The following is a 16,167-nucleotide window of genomic DNA, read 5'->3' on the forward strand; positions in this document are numbered from 1 at the left end:
CTACTACCATATCAGTTGCTGTAAGTGGACTAAACATTTTTTTGGGGAGGAAGCTGTTTTCATTAAAACTCAAAATGATCCTAAAATGGTTTCAAGAGATTCCAGGAAGGTTAACAGATGTTGAGGCATAAATTATAGCCTCATCATATTTATATGCAGCACATTCTCATATTCAGTTAAAGCGATTCAATGTAGGCCATGGGACAGCAATCTGTGTCTGGAGCAGCACGTATGTGCAGGTTCAGCCTGTGCGCGATGGGCGCAGACAGTGTGTCGACAAACCGCCTGGATGAGGCCCGTGTTCGCTGCCATGCGTCTTCATTACCGGGGACAGGAATCATCTCCTGTGCAGAAGGGGGGTCTCCGGCTGGCCTGGCCTCAAAGCGACATGCCGCCGCTGCTGCTGGAAGCCATCTCTCTCCGTCTTAATGAGCTGCCAGACAGGGAGACCAGGCTGCTCCGTGAGCGCGCCGAGTGGTGCTACAGCCACAGCCCTCTGTCCCTTCACACACTGCCACGCTCACCCCCGACGCTTTACAGAGTAATGACAACCGTTTACAGAATGTTAAACTTTCAAATTCATTTCCTCAGTTGAATGAAAAAGATAAGCCGAAGGCGAGCTGTAGAAATACAGTACAACATTAACATGTAAAGAGCTCTTTGTGTCTGTTAGGCTGGATTTGCCACAACACCCCCCCCCCCCCCCCCCAAGACAGTAGCCTGTAATCTTGGCACACCCTGCTGGTCTCACCTTTAGTTCTAGAGGAAGCGGTCTTAATTGTGGCTGAGTCCTTGTGTGGTGATGTATTGGGCTGTTATGCAGATGGTGTGAACTGTGTCTGGTGTTCATTATTAAAGCAGTGGTGCCCTGGCATGGGGATCTGATGTCTGCGAGTGGGCCTCTTGCCACACTGTACAGACACTACTCCAGCAGCCATGGCAACCAGGCCAGGGGGGGCAGCAGCAAGACAGCTAATGATGCATTACAGCAGATAAAATGGAAAATAGAAACCTTTCCTATGCCCCACTCTGCTTTCCCTTGTCAGACCTTGCCACCTATATCACTTTCTCAGCACCTGCAGGTTCTCACTAACAGTGACGCTAGCAGAGCAACACTTCTCATATAAGGCTTCTTAAAGCTTGGGGACGTTGACTTCTCATTGGCTGTTTTTCAAAGCAGAAGGACATTATTTTGCATCTTGTCAGTCACATTTTCAGTTCAAAACTGGTTTCCTTTGAGACTGGGGGAAAACACAGTTCTCATAATCTTCCTCAGTTATTTTTAAATAATTTTGAAAAACCAACTGTGGTGCACAGCAGAATAAGTGATTTGAAATTCCAGAAACATTCTTTCAATCTGACAATTTCAAAGGTTTTGGTTTGTGGTTTGTGTGAGACTGCTATTGTATTCTAAACTGTACACAAATCAATTTCTCTTTATAACAGAAAACAGGTGGAGATTATTACTCCAGACATGGGATAATCCTATTATTTTGTCAGGTCTGACATGTACCGTCACGAAAACAAGACAAAGCGCATTAGTGTAGCTGCAAAACATACTGTATGGTGGAGGGGCTTGATATTTTTGTTGTTTGCCTCAACTGATTGTCTTATCTCTTAACAGATTATTTACCTGCAATATGTTTCATAGTGCCTTACACTGTATACCTTTGTAAAGCATACAGAATATATACATACTACATGCAGCTAACTTGACTGACATAGCTCATAGAGTATATTGAGATATGTTTGGCATCAGTCTGATAAATTGATCATTCAATTAATGACTGAATGTTAAATGCTCAAAAAACCAACTGCTATGTAAGCATTACTTCAGCTGATTACCCAGAGGTGATGATTTGGCACAGGTCATGAGGTGGGTTAACTTGTTGAATGTCAAGGCTGGTGAATACAAATAGAAAAACAGTGGAAGAAGGGTTTCTTCATGCTAAGACTACTCTGGAGATAGCACACTGTTTCACTGTCTTGGGTGCTTACAGACTGCTGTCTCAGGATGTTACAACTAAACACAATTCTTGATCAGGGAGACCACACTAAAACATGATCATGCACCATTTTGAAAAGTATGAAGTATAATGATTCATATCCATTATGAATCCATTATGTAACCCAGCTTTATATGAAGTGCCTAGTTGCATGGTATGCAGTATCCATGTTTACATTAATGGTTACATCATGTCTCCTGTCTCAGAGATGACTATAAAACAGGTTTAACCTAATAAGCGAGACATTTAAAAGAGGTCTGCTGGCAACACAGATATAATAGAATTACAATTAACTATATTGCTTTGAACTGGGTTTTTTTTCCAGCAATCGATTATATAAGGAATATACTTCAAAGTGATGTTCTGTTGCATGAAAATAAACCTCAATGCAGTGTATCTAGTACATATGAAAGCATTGGCATTCTGAAAAGAGGAGATGGATTGTGTGTGTGAGGAAGTGAGCACGAGAGAGAGTGCAGTGCACATGAAAGCAGGTGGTAGATGGTATAAAGAGGAGATGGTGCAGGCGGACACTGTGCTGCTGTATGTGTACAGTGGTTTGGGCTGAGTGCTCAGGTCTTGTAGATTTTCCCAGCAAAGCAGAAGACTCAAGTGTTTATATTCCTGCCTCTGATCCCCTAATTCCCACAAAGACTCAACATGACTTTACTGCTTTCTGGATTTTATGAGAAAAGTAATCTTCATAGCACCTTCAGGAAATCAGCTTTATGCTTGTACTTGTGTTTGGAGACCAGGTCAATCCTTGTAGCATATTTGGTTTGATAATTGAAACTGAAATAATAATAAAATCATAATGCAATGAGTCTGTATTGTATTTAGCAGCCAATCCACGTTCTAAAAGCAAAGTAAACATACAGAAGTGATTTCTTTATACTACATTTCTAGAGATTGTGTAATTTTAAAATGCTTGAGATTTTTTCAATCTGAGGTAGGTATGAGGTAGTTGAGAGGGAAAGGGTCAGGTTTTATACTCAGCCTCTTTTTTCGCAATATGTGTCTGGATATTTCTGCAGTTTTTAACACCTTAGATTATACAGTGAATTACAGGCTAACATTTGTAAAATATTGTGTGTGTATGTGTGTGTATTTAGGCCCTGCAAGAGGCTGGTTCCAGCGCTCGCGAGTGGTGCAGATCCAGACCTGCCTCAGAATGGTGCTGGACTGGGCGGGGAAGATGGGCCTGGCTCACCTGGCTGACAAGTTCTTTGCCAAACTCTGCAGCACCATCCGCATCTTGGCCACGCCCACCCAGCAGCTTGTGCAGGTATCATTCCTTTGTTCTCTCTCAGCATACAAACACTCCATACAGACACTCCACATAGCATACAGACACTCCATACAGCATGCAAAGACTCCACACAGTATACAAATAATCCACACAGCCTACAAACACTTCATACAGCATACTGATTCTCCATAAAGCATACAGAAACTCCATACAGCATGCTAATATTCCATGCAGCATTGAAACACACCATGCAGCGTGCGTGCAGGGCAATGCAGTACAGGATCGGCCCTATCCATGAAATATTAAGCGATTCGTAATACATTTTTACATGAGCGTCCAAACACTGCAGCCTTCCCCTGGGGATCTGGAATCCTTTCAGTTCTCTGTTGTTCATGCCACAGCTGTAACTGTTCCAGCCACTGAAAAACCCAGCTTACTGTTGAGTAATTAAAGCCTTTATTTTCTATTGTCCTACCAGCTGTTATTCTTCTATCATAGGCAGAGGCTGCTGGTGGAAATTTACATTGCTCCTTTGTTATTACTGTCATTTTACTTAGCTTGATTAATTAAGTAGTGCTCATTAAATCTGAGACACCCAGAGGCTAGGCCTCCCTTTATGCTTCCCATGACATTGCCTGGAAGTGCATTTACCTGGCTGGGCCACTGCATCATGGATTCATGAAACCATTGCAAAGGATTTTTTTTTTTTACACCATTGGCATTTTGCTCATTTAAGTCAGGGTAGGAGAATTCTCACCCAAGACCTTGGCACTGAAGTGGATTCAAGCCTTATGACTGCTGATAACATATGTAATTGAACTTAATTTAGGTATCAGACTGAGGCTTCTATGATTTTACAAAGGCAAATCTTCAATTTCATCTGGAAGTTATAAATCAAGACTCGGGCATCCATTTATTGTGCATGTGTTGATGTCTTCACTCAGAGTACCCAGCAGGGGCATTCCAATAAAAATCTCTTGTCTAGTGTGTACTTGGGTGGTCTGTGATTCCTTTGACTACTACCAGTGACACGAAAGCCTCAATTGTCTATTATTTGTTTTGAGTATCAGTAGGTAAAACCTGGCGTATTGCTGGTCGGTGTGCATTCGTATTTCTGAATTTTGTTTTTGAGAATGACTCATGACTCCATGACTCAAGTTGATTCTTGACTCTTATTCATGTCACCTCAACAAATCTAATTTCTTGTGACCCACTTTCTGTGCATAAAGATCCCTGCAGCGTTATTTATATTCTTGCTAAGGACACATGCAGAGACGCCTCAGACCGTGGTAATTGCTGTTTTTGCACGTAAGTCACAGAGGTGGCAAAACACATTCAGGGGGAAAAAAGGCTGTTGTGATTTTTAATTGGATTTCTGTCTCCTGTCACACCAACTAGTGCACACATAAATACTGTGTGTGTATATGTATACACACACACATGCATATACCTCTGCTCTTTACATGAGGTACAACAGGTAGTGGAATGTTAGGAAACTCTCAGAGATGTTCAGTGCTGATGTGTATGTAACTGTGTAACTGAAGGATGATGTGTTTCTCTGTCTTCTCCCAGATCAGCTGGAGGGCTCTGTCAGTGGATCACCCCACTCTCAGACCCGTGCAGCTCCATCGCATCCTGACACAGTACCAGCTGGCTGCAGAGCTGGGACCCGTGGCCTTGTGGCAGCCCAGCCATGAGGAGGAGGCTCAGATCTACAGAACAGGTCAGCTCACTCTGTCCATTTCCTGCAAATACTGTTCTGGCATTTCACTCTCAAACACCTCAATGCATGGCCTATTGCTTGAGGAAAGGTGAGTTGTCATATCTATAGCTCCATTACTAGTATTACCTAGAAAGGATTTTTAGGATGTACCAATATGGCTGTTTTGATAAAGGACCCACACAAATTGCTGTACTGAATGCATTTCCTTTCTCCCATACCTCTGCAATGCCACTGCAGTTACTTTGCACCTTCTTTATCTCCTCTGAAGTAGAGCAGAAGTATGGCATGGACCCAGTTTCATTTATGCCCGGCAATCAATTTATAGATTCACTTTTGTTGGTTTGTGTGGCAGATGCAGAACAAGTAGATTTGAGAGAGAAGGAGGGAGGACTCCTGAGAGCTAGGATGATATGAAATAAAATGTGATTTGCTGAGATGGTGATTCAATATGATGCTCACTGATAACCTCCTACTGCTGTTCATCAGTGGACCTGCTGGAGAGTTTTGAGAACCACCCACCCATTGTGCTGCCCAGTAGTGGCTTCAAGGTGGATCTGGAGTCTGAGACTGTGGATGACAACATCTACAGGCAGCTGCTGTACATTCGCCACTTCTTGTGGGGCCTGAGGACCAGGTCACCCTCCACCAATGGCAGTGCCGACTGGCAGGAGCTTCAGGTAACACAGCCTCTGAAAATGTAGTGAGGCTCAACCTTTTTTCTGTCGGCTGCCACGGGGGGTTTGTAAACTTTATAGTGAAGTGGAATGTCACTGACCCTGATGTCTCTAACAATATGAAGTACTGGCTCCATTCAGTGTTTTTAATATATTCATTTACCCAGATACAGCATTCCTTTGCATTTCATGTGAGCCTAGTACTTCGGATATTGCCACGCTTTTATGGAAAATCTCATATCAGACTGAGGTCTTTCATATGACGTAGCTCTGCACTGGGACATGCAGACATTGTATGTGTTTTAGATAAGAGAACAAAAAGCTAAAGCTGAATCAATGGCCACCTCTAGTGTTATAATTGATTTTTTTCCAAGAAGCAAATGTAGAACAAATGACAATGAAAATTAAAATCTTGCCACAGATAAAGTTAAATGCTCATGAATTACTATTAGTACACATTCATTGTGATTCCAGTTTGGAAGTCTTTTTTGTCACAAGGACACGCGGGACCCTACATTTCCAGTTCTTCAGGAACTTAAAATCATTTAAACACAGCTCATCTGCTGTAATCCCAGCCATGTGCTCGAAGCAGATGTAGGGGTTTAACAGTAGATATAATCCATCAGATAAAAGAAACCCCTAGCTCTCGGACCAAGCAAATTGCTAGACATGAAAATCATTCCTAATCTTATTAAGGGTTTAGCAGTCCAATTAGGCAGTTTGACTGCTTGGATTATGATATCTTTTCAAAACCTTCATTTTTCACTAGCCACTGTTCATCTTACTCAGAATCAAGTGTTCTGTGTCTGCTGGCCTTCTGCCTAAGTAAGGTGACAAGCATCCCACGGGTGTTGTGGATTGGGAGGCCTCACATTATTGTGTGATTATTGAGTGAGGCAAGCAGAGACCTCAGGGTTTTTCTTATTTTTCATTGCTGTGTCGCAGTGAGCCACTAAGGAATCTGGTCAAGTAGCGGTAATGCCTTGGCATCTCTGTCTTTTTTTGCCCCCCCCAAAAAACCCTTGTCAATTATCATATTAAGATCCAATCAGCTGACAAAGGCCCAGACCACAAATGTTATCAGTATTGACTGGCATCCCCCCTCTGGAAGGTCAAACTTATGTGCATTAATCTAATCAAGTACATTACTCCCGTCCTTGAGCATTCCCTCAACTGTAATGAGTCCCCCACCGCATGCTTACTGTAGGAGACGAGAGTAAGAGCCGAGCAGGAAGCCTTTGAGTGCGAGCGCGCGTGTGTGTGTGCTGGCTGTTACAGAGGGAGCAGCCGCAGTGCCACAGCAGCCCCAGAGTGGCGCCGCCCCACGTGGAGGGGGAGGTGGACGGCAGGGTGTCGGTGGTGTCCAACCTCAGCGCGGGGTCCCGGGAGGCGCACGGCGCCGAGGAGCGCCTGAGAGAGAAGCTGCAGCAGACGCAGCTGCACGGCAGCCTGCGCAGGAACGGCTCCCTGCGGCCCAGCATGCAGCCGCTGGACCCCTCCTGCCTGCTCACGCCGCCCAACACCCCGCTCTACCCCGACGTGGGCCTGGCCGAGCGCCCCCAGCTCAACGGCTGCAGCAGGACCCCGCCCGACATCAAAAAGATCAACGGCCTGATCTCCAACGGGATGGAAGGTGCGATATCAGAGCCGTGCTGCTCAGGGCGTTTTCCTCGTCTTTAACAGTAACGTTCCTTCCGATGATCAGAGTGAGAATGATGGTGTCGATGCTGTAATGAAACTGATTTTCTCCTCTCTCTTTTATTTGTCTGAAATCTGATCTGTTCTTGCAGTGAATACGTAGTAAAGGTTTGCTGTGGCAGGAGCCACACTACTGCTGGCCAGCTGTTCAGTCAGCCTCGAGTTCAACTGCTAGGTTACCTACACTAACTACCACTTCTCTCGAGCACATGGCAGAATCATCCGTCACCATCACACTCACTTGCATTTTTTTTTCCCCAAAGACTCAGCTATTTCTCACACTCAGTCTGTCAGCGCTCACACCAGGAAGGCTGCTTGTAATCCCAGGCGTTCGCCCCCTCGTGAAAACATTTCTCATTTCCGCTGTGAGGGGCTCGTTAAATGAGGCACTGAGGGAAATGGAGAAGGGAGGGCAGGCTCGACGGACAGGCTGACCTCTACCCCCCCCCCCCCCTTCCCCTTCACTTGCTCTGTTCTGGGAACAGTGAGCTAGAGAGAAATGGAGCATGGAGGTGAATCGTAGCCTGGTCACCCGCTCTCTAAATCTGCACCTCTGTGATGATACCTCTTTCCCCCTGGGCTGTTTCCTCCAAGCACTGAACCACGAAACCGTCATCTGCTCTTTAATGAATGGGTGTCTTAACGTTGAACATATGGTGACGGCACGTGGCCGTGCCGTGTATGCCCGGTTGTGGAGAAGAGCTGGGAGGCAGTTAGCAATGTCCTTTCATCTCTAATGTCACATCACGCTCCATCTTGTCCGCTGCCCCTCACATCAGAATGCATGCAGCTGAGCTTCTGTCTGCCACCCACTCTGTTGCTCTTTCCTGCCCTCTTAGCTGCTCTGCTTTTCACTGTTCCTCATCGAAATGGTAAATTTGTTGATGAAACACTCAAATATGTAAAATGCAAACATGCGCAAGTGGACTAACATAAGATTGGCCCCCATGTAACCCAGCCCTGGTGTAAACCGCGGGTACTTTTTCTGAAGTCTCAGCAGTAGGGAGGGCGAGCGCAAGACGCAGCGGGAGACAAACACAGCCGTCTGTGTGTCTGTGTCCCCCTGCAGGCAACATGAGTGGGTCTGACTTCCCTTTCCCAGTCCCCTCCAGTAACGGCTCAGCCTCTGATGATTTCTGTTACGTGTTTGTAGTGGAGCTGGACAAGGGACCCTTCGGACTGGGAATGGGCCTCATCGATGGACTGGTGAGTCACACAGGGCTTTCCTGGCCCACTCGGGGGGGAGGCTGGTTATTCTGCAGAGAATGCTGCCCCACGTCCCGAGGCCATCCTCCGATTGAGAGGGATCTCCCTGTTTAACCGTGTGTGGCTACGCATGCCACTGTATTCTTTGAAGAAAGGCCAGCATCATAAATTCAGCTTAATTAACTGGGAAAATGAAAGCTGACCTCTTTAACCCAGCGAGACACGAGAAAATGAATCTCCCCGGGAGCTAAGCTAAACAAAGCAGGATCCAGCAAAGGTCACATGTCTGTTTACATGTGAAATTTCCAATATTCACACAGCAGCTGACCGGGTATCTGAGGAGTCAGTCCGCTTTGCTCTGTCTCAGGTCTGCTGTTGATCCCAGCCAAGTATAACAGATGAGGACACCAGCTGCAACACAAAGAAACACTTACACGGAATAACACTTACGAACATTTAAACAGGAAAATATGTGGCCATATGCCTTCCAACAGTTCCATTTTACTGGGCAGCAATAACATGGCTCCAGTACCACTTTGATTTCCTTGTTAATCCATAGTCTATGAAAATAATGAGTTGCAGTAGAATGAGTGCCATTGAATGCTACTCGTTTTCTGAGTATTACGAGTGATATGCAGCATCCCAGAGTGAATGGTGTGGGGAGCTTGGGATTGAAAGTGAGCAGGTGAACCTGCCAGAGGGTGCTGAGGTGTGCAGTACTGAGTTTCTCTCCTGTCTCCAGCACACCCCCCTCAACGCTCCCGGGATCTACATCAGGACCCTGATCCCCGACGGGCCAGCAGCGTCTGACGGACGGCTCCGCATCGGGGACAGGATCCTGGCTGTGAACGGGACCAGCCTCATCGGAGCCGACTACCAGAGGTCAGCGCAATGTCAGCCGTCCATGGGAGCCACACGGGCAAGCGATTTAAACACCTCTGCTCAGGAAGGCCCAGGGAACGGGATACGAGCATTTCTCTAGTCACAGATCAGTAAACCTGGGTTACTGAGCAGTAAAGAAAAAAAAAAGATCAATGATTTTTTTTTTTTCTCTTGTAAAAGCAAAAGGGGGGGGGGGGTTTCCACAGTCAATTGGGCCTGTGCTGAGATCGCAGAAATTAGATTCCTCTGACAGCGGCATCTCTCTTTCCCCAGTGCGGTGGACCTCATCCGGCTGGGAGGCGGGCGGCTGCGCTTCCTCGTGGCCAAGTCGGATCTGGAGGTGTCTGAGAAAATCAGCGCCTCTTCCTGCTGAGCGCTGACAGGAGCGGCGCGGGACGTCCCGCCGCTGCTCACCTGGGGCACCGGAGCTAGCGAGCCGCCGCGGGCCCCCTCTCCCTCGACAGCACAGGCAGTCACGACCTCACTACCTTAAACAGTCATCACTGACACAAACACTTCCCAGCAAAACTCTCGACCTCCATCACACACATCTCAAGGTCAGATTGAGCTCTTCTTTCGTCTTCACCTCAGGCTGGGCTACAAGGTTACACAATATTTATACTAAAATAGGTGCTGCACAAAATTCATAAGTAGACTTTTATGAATTCATATTCCTTATCATTGGCAGCAGGCATTTTGTCACATCAGTATTCATATCATGCTTGAAAATACACTCTAATCCTGATTAACATGACATATAAATTCATTCATGTTGTAACATTCATGTTATTTTTCTTTTATGAAAAATCATTTGTTATTCTCAATTTTCATTTATGAAAGTAAAATAAAAGAAATGTGAACACATATTACCCCCAAAACATTCATGCAGTTAACAACTCAGGAAGTTCCGTTAGGTGAAAGCCAGCGAACCCAATCATGTCATGCCCTATTAGGGTTCGTACTGTACACAAACATCTGTATGCTGGCTCCAATCAGTAATCACCGATACCTACTACAGCACCATGACTACTGAAAAAGATGACCTAGCTATAAATGCTGCAGTACACAATTAATGTTTTGTTATGTAGGGTAAAGCACCCACTGGTGTAAAGCACATTTCAGATTGTACATGGAGAGGTAGATTTACCAGTGTAACTTTGTAAACTACTTTCCAAGTATGAGATAAGCTGTACTGGAACTGACCTAGCATCAATCCCTCAGTGTTGTTATGGGGCAGAGCATCGGTCCCAGTCTTCTAAAGCTTCAGAAGCAGCTGTTTCTGTTCCTTCAGTACTCTGTAATGTTGTCATTAGTGTGTTTACATTTGATTTAATGAATGTATTCCTTACTAACCACTCAGAAATTTGATGAAAACGGAGGGAAGGAAATGATTGTATACTTCATCATTGATTATATATACCTCTACATATGTGTATGTATAACTAATGCATATAATGGCATATGGACATAGGTCCAAAACAAGCTTATTTGGGAAATCTGAAATCTGATTGGTATATCTATTAATTGTTCTATTGAAGAATATTATTTAAAGTTGAGATTCAGCTTTATAATAAAGCAACAATTGTTATATAACCTGCATATATTGACAAATAACGTGTAAAATGTTTTTTTTTCCTTTTTTGTGCATGTAATGGTTTGTAAAATATTCTTTCTCTCTGTTATGTTCAGAGGAAATGTTTTCACCATATGAGTATCAGTTGACTGTGCAATTAAAATTAGTTTAGAGCAGAAATGGCACCTGATTTTTCCCTTCTTTAAGTGAGAGGCTGTTGGGAAAATTGTGAGGATTTTTTTGAAACTCATCTGACAAGCAAACGTGCACAGAACACTTGTGATGTGCAACAGCTTATTCTAAATCCCTCAGATCTTTCTCCATATCACTTGAGCACTACCAAATGAAGGATGGTTGTATTACTGCTACAGACTCAACACTGCTCTGCACAACTATTTCTAGTGGTGGGTCTGAAAGGGTTAATAATGTTAATGTGTAATGTTAATGTTAATTTGTATTCTTGAAAGCCCAGATAAAGTGGGAGTGAGCCCACAAGTGTGTCATCTGTAGAGTATGCAAAACCAGGGACAGCAGTTAGCCCCCTGGGTTACTAAGCCAGCTCTGCGGTTCTCTCAATATGCTGGAGGGGAAAGACTCACTTCTTTTGTGTTCAGAGACATTCAAAAAACTAAGCCTGATCATAATTGTTATTTTTTTTCCAAAGATCCCATTATCTCTGAGGATTGTTGGTTATGTTTTGTCTTTCACAGTCTGAATACCTTTGTGCAGATTAAGAGCATCCACCAAAGCTATATCTAACAATGCAGCATACTGAACGTTGGGTTATTGCCCACTAGAGGACGCTAATACAGCCCATGTTGGCTGTTATGAACTCTGAGCATCTGGATGGAGCCTGTGCATGTTCCTATGAATTCTCAAAATAGAGGAAATAATATTGGGGGGGGGGGGGCATTTTGTAACTATCATTTTCTGTCTTCACTTAATTGATATTTACCATGGATAAGAGTGTCTCTTTGCCAATAAATGATGTTTACTCTAATTGGTCACTATAGCCTCTGATTAAATGCAGGTAAGTTGTTTTTCACTTTTTCTTCAATTTTCAAGAATTCGTAAGATAGGACAGTTGAAATTAGTTTGTAAATTAAATGAATATACCAGCTATCGGCTACTGAAGGATGGGTAGTTGCTGGTACCAATCAAGCCAGACCAAATTAGCCTGTGTTAGGCAGCTGGTACAGGTTCATGAGCTCGTGGGTGTGGATCTCAGGCAAATCAGAGTATCTTTCAATAAGAGTTCACATCTGTGTACATTTGTGTACTGTACAATGTTTCTGTAACATGATTCTTATGCCCAGACCTCACAATTAGCACAAAGGTACTACCTCAAAGTCATTTCAGTTTCTACAGTCCCATCATACTTGGGCAGCATTGCTGAGCTGGAGTCCAGGAACAATTAAGCATCCTCAATAAATAATGCAAACATTGCCTTCGGCAGACATGCAACAGGGCAGTGATGTAATGCAGAGAGCCAAGGACAGAGTCTTTTCTCTGGACACTGAGCATGCTGCTGCATGCATGATGGAGGTCCGGTTGGACAAGGTGTCCTTGAGCACCATGACAAGCCTCAGTCAGTGGGGACTGTCCAACCACCACACCTGTCCCATCTCAAATAGCACTGTCTGCAGGGTCTTGGAGGAGGAAACTGCAGCACCACCCTACAAGACTGACACACACACACACTGGTTTTAGGGTGGAGCTCATGTAAACCCCTCAGGACCATAAATATTTTGGACACCAATGCAAAGAACACAGATGGTGAGTTTCTTATCCTGTGGGTGAGTTCAGAGGCTCTTTTCTCCTCTCTCTTAAGATTTAAGATTCTCTTAAAGAGCAGAAGGACATACTGTACACTGAGGTAACCTGTAAATTCAGTGCATTCTCCCAAAAATGCCAAATTATACAGTAATGACCTCTCCCTGCATCTCAGTCTTACATTTCTTCATGTTAAAGAGCAGATTTCTGCACTACGGTGTTATGGACCTGGTTTATCAGCTATCTGTTGGCAAACTGAACAAGGGTCAAAGACAGCAGGGAGTTAGTTTAATTGGCCAAAGCACCTTATAGCTCAGCCTCTATTCAGAGAGCTTGCTGTAAAGTGATGCGGTCTGGGCTTGTTGGAGGCTCCTTTAGGCCACAGCGGGATACAGTCGAAAGAGAGGATTTATTAGACTGAAATAAATGAGGAGTCCCAGGTTAACTGTGCTGTGCTTCCTTTCTGGTGTAGTGTTGACATTAAGTGTACCATGGAGGAAGTCCAGACTATTCATAAGAATATTTGTGTATTTGTGCTATACGCAGCATTTGGTGTGTGAAGAGTTATCAATCCACTAACTAAATTATTGTTTGCAACATCATATTAACTGTGTGTGTGTGTGTGTGTGTGTGCATGCGTGTTTTAAATGAACAGATTGATTAATATATAAACATGCTGCAATGTATTCCTGCAAATCGCTTTGTTGAATACCTGAGTAGCTTGCGGCATTGTGCCAGTGCATATTTCAGGAAGCACACTAACTCTGACAAACGCACCTGAATTGTTTCACACTTTCCAGCAATAAATATCATCGGTGGGAAATAAATCAAATGGAGATGTATGCCATTAGCATTAGCTTGTCACTGGAAGGTGAATCTGTGTAATGAGTTATAACAATATCGTCCTCATGTCAGTAATTAAACTGATTGGTGACTGGCTTCAGGTGCGTCAAACCCACTAATATAGGCGCTTAGTTTTTGTTCCGATGGAGCTCTAGCTCTAAACGTTGATGGAAATGGCTAGTGTGCACCAGAAGAATGAAGTGGTACTGGGAGTAAACAGTGTGCAGTTTTCTGTTTTTCAAACCTGCGTAACGCATCACTGTCTGCAAGCTCTGCACCTCATATCAGCATCTCTCAGCACAGACTGATGCCTGTCTGCCTGTCTGTTTCTGTGCCCTGGGCCATTGTGGGTGACACTCAAGCCTTTGTTTTCATGATGACTGTTTTGCAAACAAATGAAAATCAAATGACGACAAAAAATCAATAAGATATTTTGAATATTTCTTATGAGAATTGACAGCACAATTCATCTTTATCTAGTCAAGCTATTGATCCTTTGACATTGGATACAAAATCATAATTCTGCTGTTCGCCAGTAGCTGCATGTAAACAGGGGCATAAGACAATCGCTTAGCCCAGTGTTTTCCATATTATAAGATGTGTGTGTGTGTGTGTGTCTGTGTGTGAATGCTGTGTTCTCTGCAAAGGCCGTTACCTGGGCAACGGTGTTACAAAAGACCTGCAGGAGCACTGGGACATTCGAGTGCACTGTGCAGCAATCCTTCCCAACCAGGACGAATTGCACTCGACCTAAAAATCAAAACCACTGCAAAAGGTTAGGCGTCTCCAAAGCATTTACCTCCAAGGATGGTCATGGTATTTAACTGGGGGCTGACTTGGGTAAAACGCAAAGAGTTTACTACTATTTCCTCCACAAATTTTGCTGCTGCTCTCACAGTCACAGAAGAACGTATCACCATGGACTTCAGTGGGGCCAAATATCTACATTATTGGGAGAGCGAGAAATTACAGCAGTGCTGGTGCCTATTGGGTCAGGTTGAATTTAATATAAATGTTGGCTGTCAGTGCATTCCATGGGGAGGTAGGCAGAAGGAAGGTCAGACATCACTGTAGTATGGAAATGTTCTAACCCCAATCCCAACCCCAACCCCAACCCTAACCCTGGTCTGTGTTGGTGAAGACTGAATATTCAGCATGCTGGGGGGGTCCGTGAGTGCCCTGTGAGAGAGATGCGTGCCACCCGGGTATAATGCGGACCCCCCTTTAATCTGTCCTGACCAATGATGTGGGCAGTAATGGAGTTGGTGTAACAGGTTATGCACATGCTCAAGCATCGCATGTCCCTCTGCTTCCATTCAAATATCAGCCAGGTTTTCACTACACTAGGGTGGCATAGTGGTACAATGGTTGAAAAGCTGGGCTTGTAACTAATTTATGTCCAGGACAAGCATAGTCCCACAGTCCCATTTACCAAGGTATTAAAACCTGAATTACTTTAGTAAAATATGAATACGAATTAGAAAATTTCCCTGGTTGGCCAAAAAAAATGAATTCAATTCAGTAATTCAGTGGGCTTTGCTTTTCCATTTGCAGTGCCTGTCAATGAATTCTCCCTTCTCTGCCTCAGTGCACCAGCTGGATGATTCATACATGTCAAGGAGGGATCTCTAGGACCCACAGGACAGTGATCGGAAACTGCCCACCTGATACAAGCTGCCTCTCTGTGATGTTACCGTAAAAGGAACTCCTCCAGCATCACTCAGTTTGGATTTTCCTGTTGTGAGAAGGCACTGTGGGACACAGAAGACCATCACTGGACCCCTGTCTCATCCAAAGTTCTGCATTTCCAGCTTAATGTCCCAATACAATGTGATTTGAGGCATGCTGACTGGATCAGCAGTAGTGTACCAGGGCTGTTGGTGCAGGTGGCTCACCCCTGATGTGTGACTTCGCTGCCATAAAGTTAGGCTGGAAGCCATTCTGATGACAGTCACTTTCAGTGCTTTTGACAAAGAGATGGGATGACTCAAAGCCACCATCTGTGAGTCCATGTGAGAAAGTGTCACTGCTACTTTACTACTTTGAAATTAGGGTTGTGGTTTACTTGGATCTGTATTTCATACTTCCTAGATTTCTTTCCACTTGAGAGCCTAATATCTACTGTAAGACCACCAGACTGTATGGGTCATGGCATATGTTGACTGGGTACATCTGGGAACAAAGATAAAAGGAAGTATTCACATCACTGTAGCTACCATATACATCACTCTCTCAAAATGGTATAAGATAGGCAGAGTTATACATGCATAGTCCACGGAAAAGTGTTTCCTGGTTGCTGCTGAAAATGTTACTTGGCCACTTGAGGGTGCCATTTCCTAAGGACTAAGCATAAACTAAAATCCTACGATAGCTCTGGAAACAGGGAACATGTGCCACATATTAAACTGTGTGTGCTAGGCTACAATTATTCTGTACTAAAACCATGTCACAAGGTAAAAAAAAATGATAGGTGACTCTGAAAAAGAAACATCAACCAAGCACACTGAAAACATGGAGGACTGAGCCATTTCATTTACACA

At 44.2% G+C, this 16,167-nt stretch overlaps 1 protein-coding gene across 1 annotated transcript in view; it reads left to right on the forward strand.

Moving 5' to 3' along the window:
* The window catches only part of radil (Ras association and DIL domains), a 34,236-nt gene extending 24,192 nt beyond the window's left edge, over positions 1–10,044 (forward strand). Inside the window, exons 11-18 of the mRNA XM_036542838.1 lie at positions 3,119–3,291; positions 4,828–4,978; positions 5,465–5,655; positions 6,931–6,968; positions 7,026–7,285; positions 8,420–8,556; positions 9,299–9,438; positions 9,712–10,044. Of these exons, the coding sequence (XP_036398731.1) occupies positions 3,119–3,291; positions 4,828–4,978; positions 5,465–5,655; positions 6,931–6,968; positions 7,026–7,285; positions 8,420–8,556; positions 9,299–9,438; positions 9,712–9,811 (1,190 nt within the window). The 3' untranslated portion in view covers positions 9,812–10,044. The remainder of the gene's footprint in view (positions 1–3,118; positions 3,292–4,827; positions 4,979–5,464; positions 5,656–6,930; positions 6,969–7,025; positions 7,286–8,419; positions 8,557–9,298; positions 9,439–9,711) is intronic.
* The last annotated feature ends 6,123 nt before the right edge of the window (positions 10,045–16,167 follow it).

Source organism: Megalops cyprinoides, chromosome 1 (genome assembly GCF_013368585.1).
Source record: "Megalops cyprinoides isolate fMegCyp1 chromosome 1, fMegCyp1.pri, whole genome shotgun sequence".
Lineage (NCBI taxonomy): Eukaryota > Metazoa > Chordata > Actinopteri > Elopiformes > Megalopidae > Megalops > Megalops cyprinoides.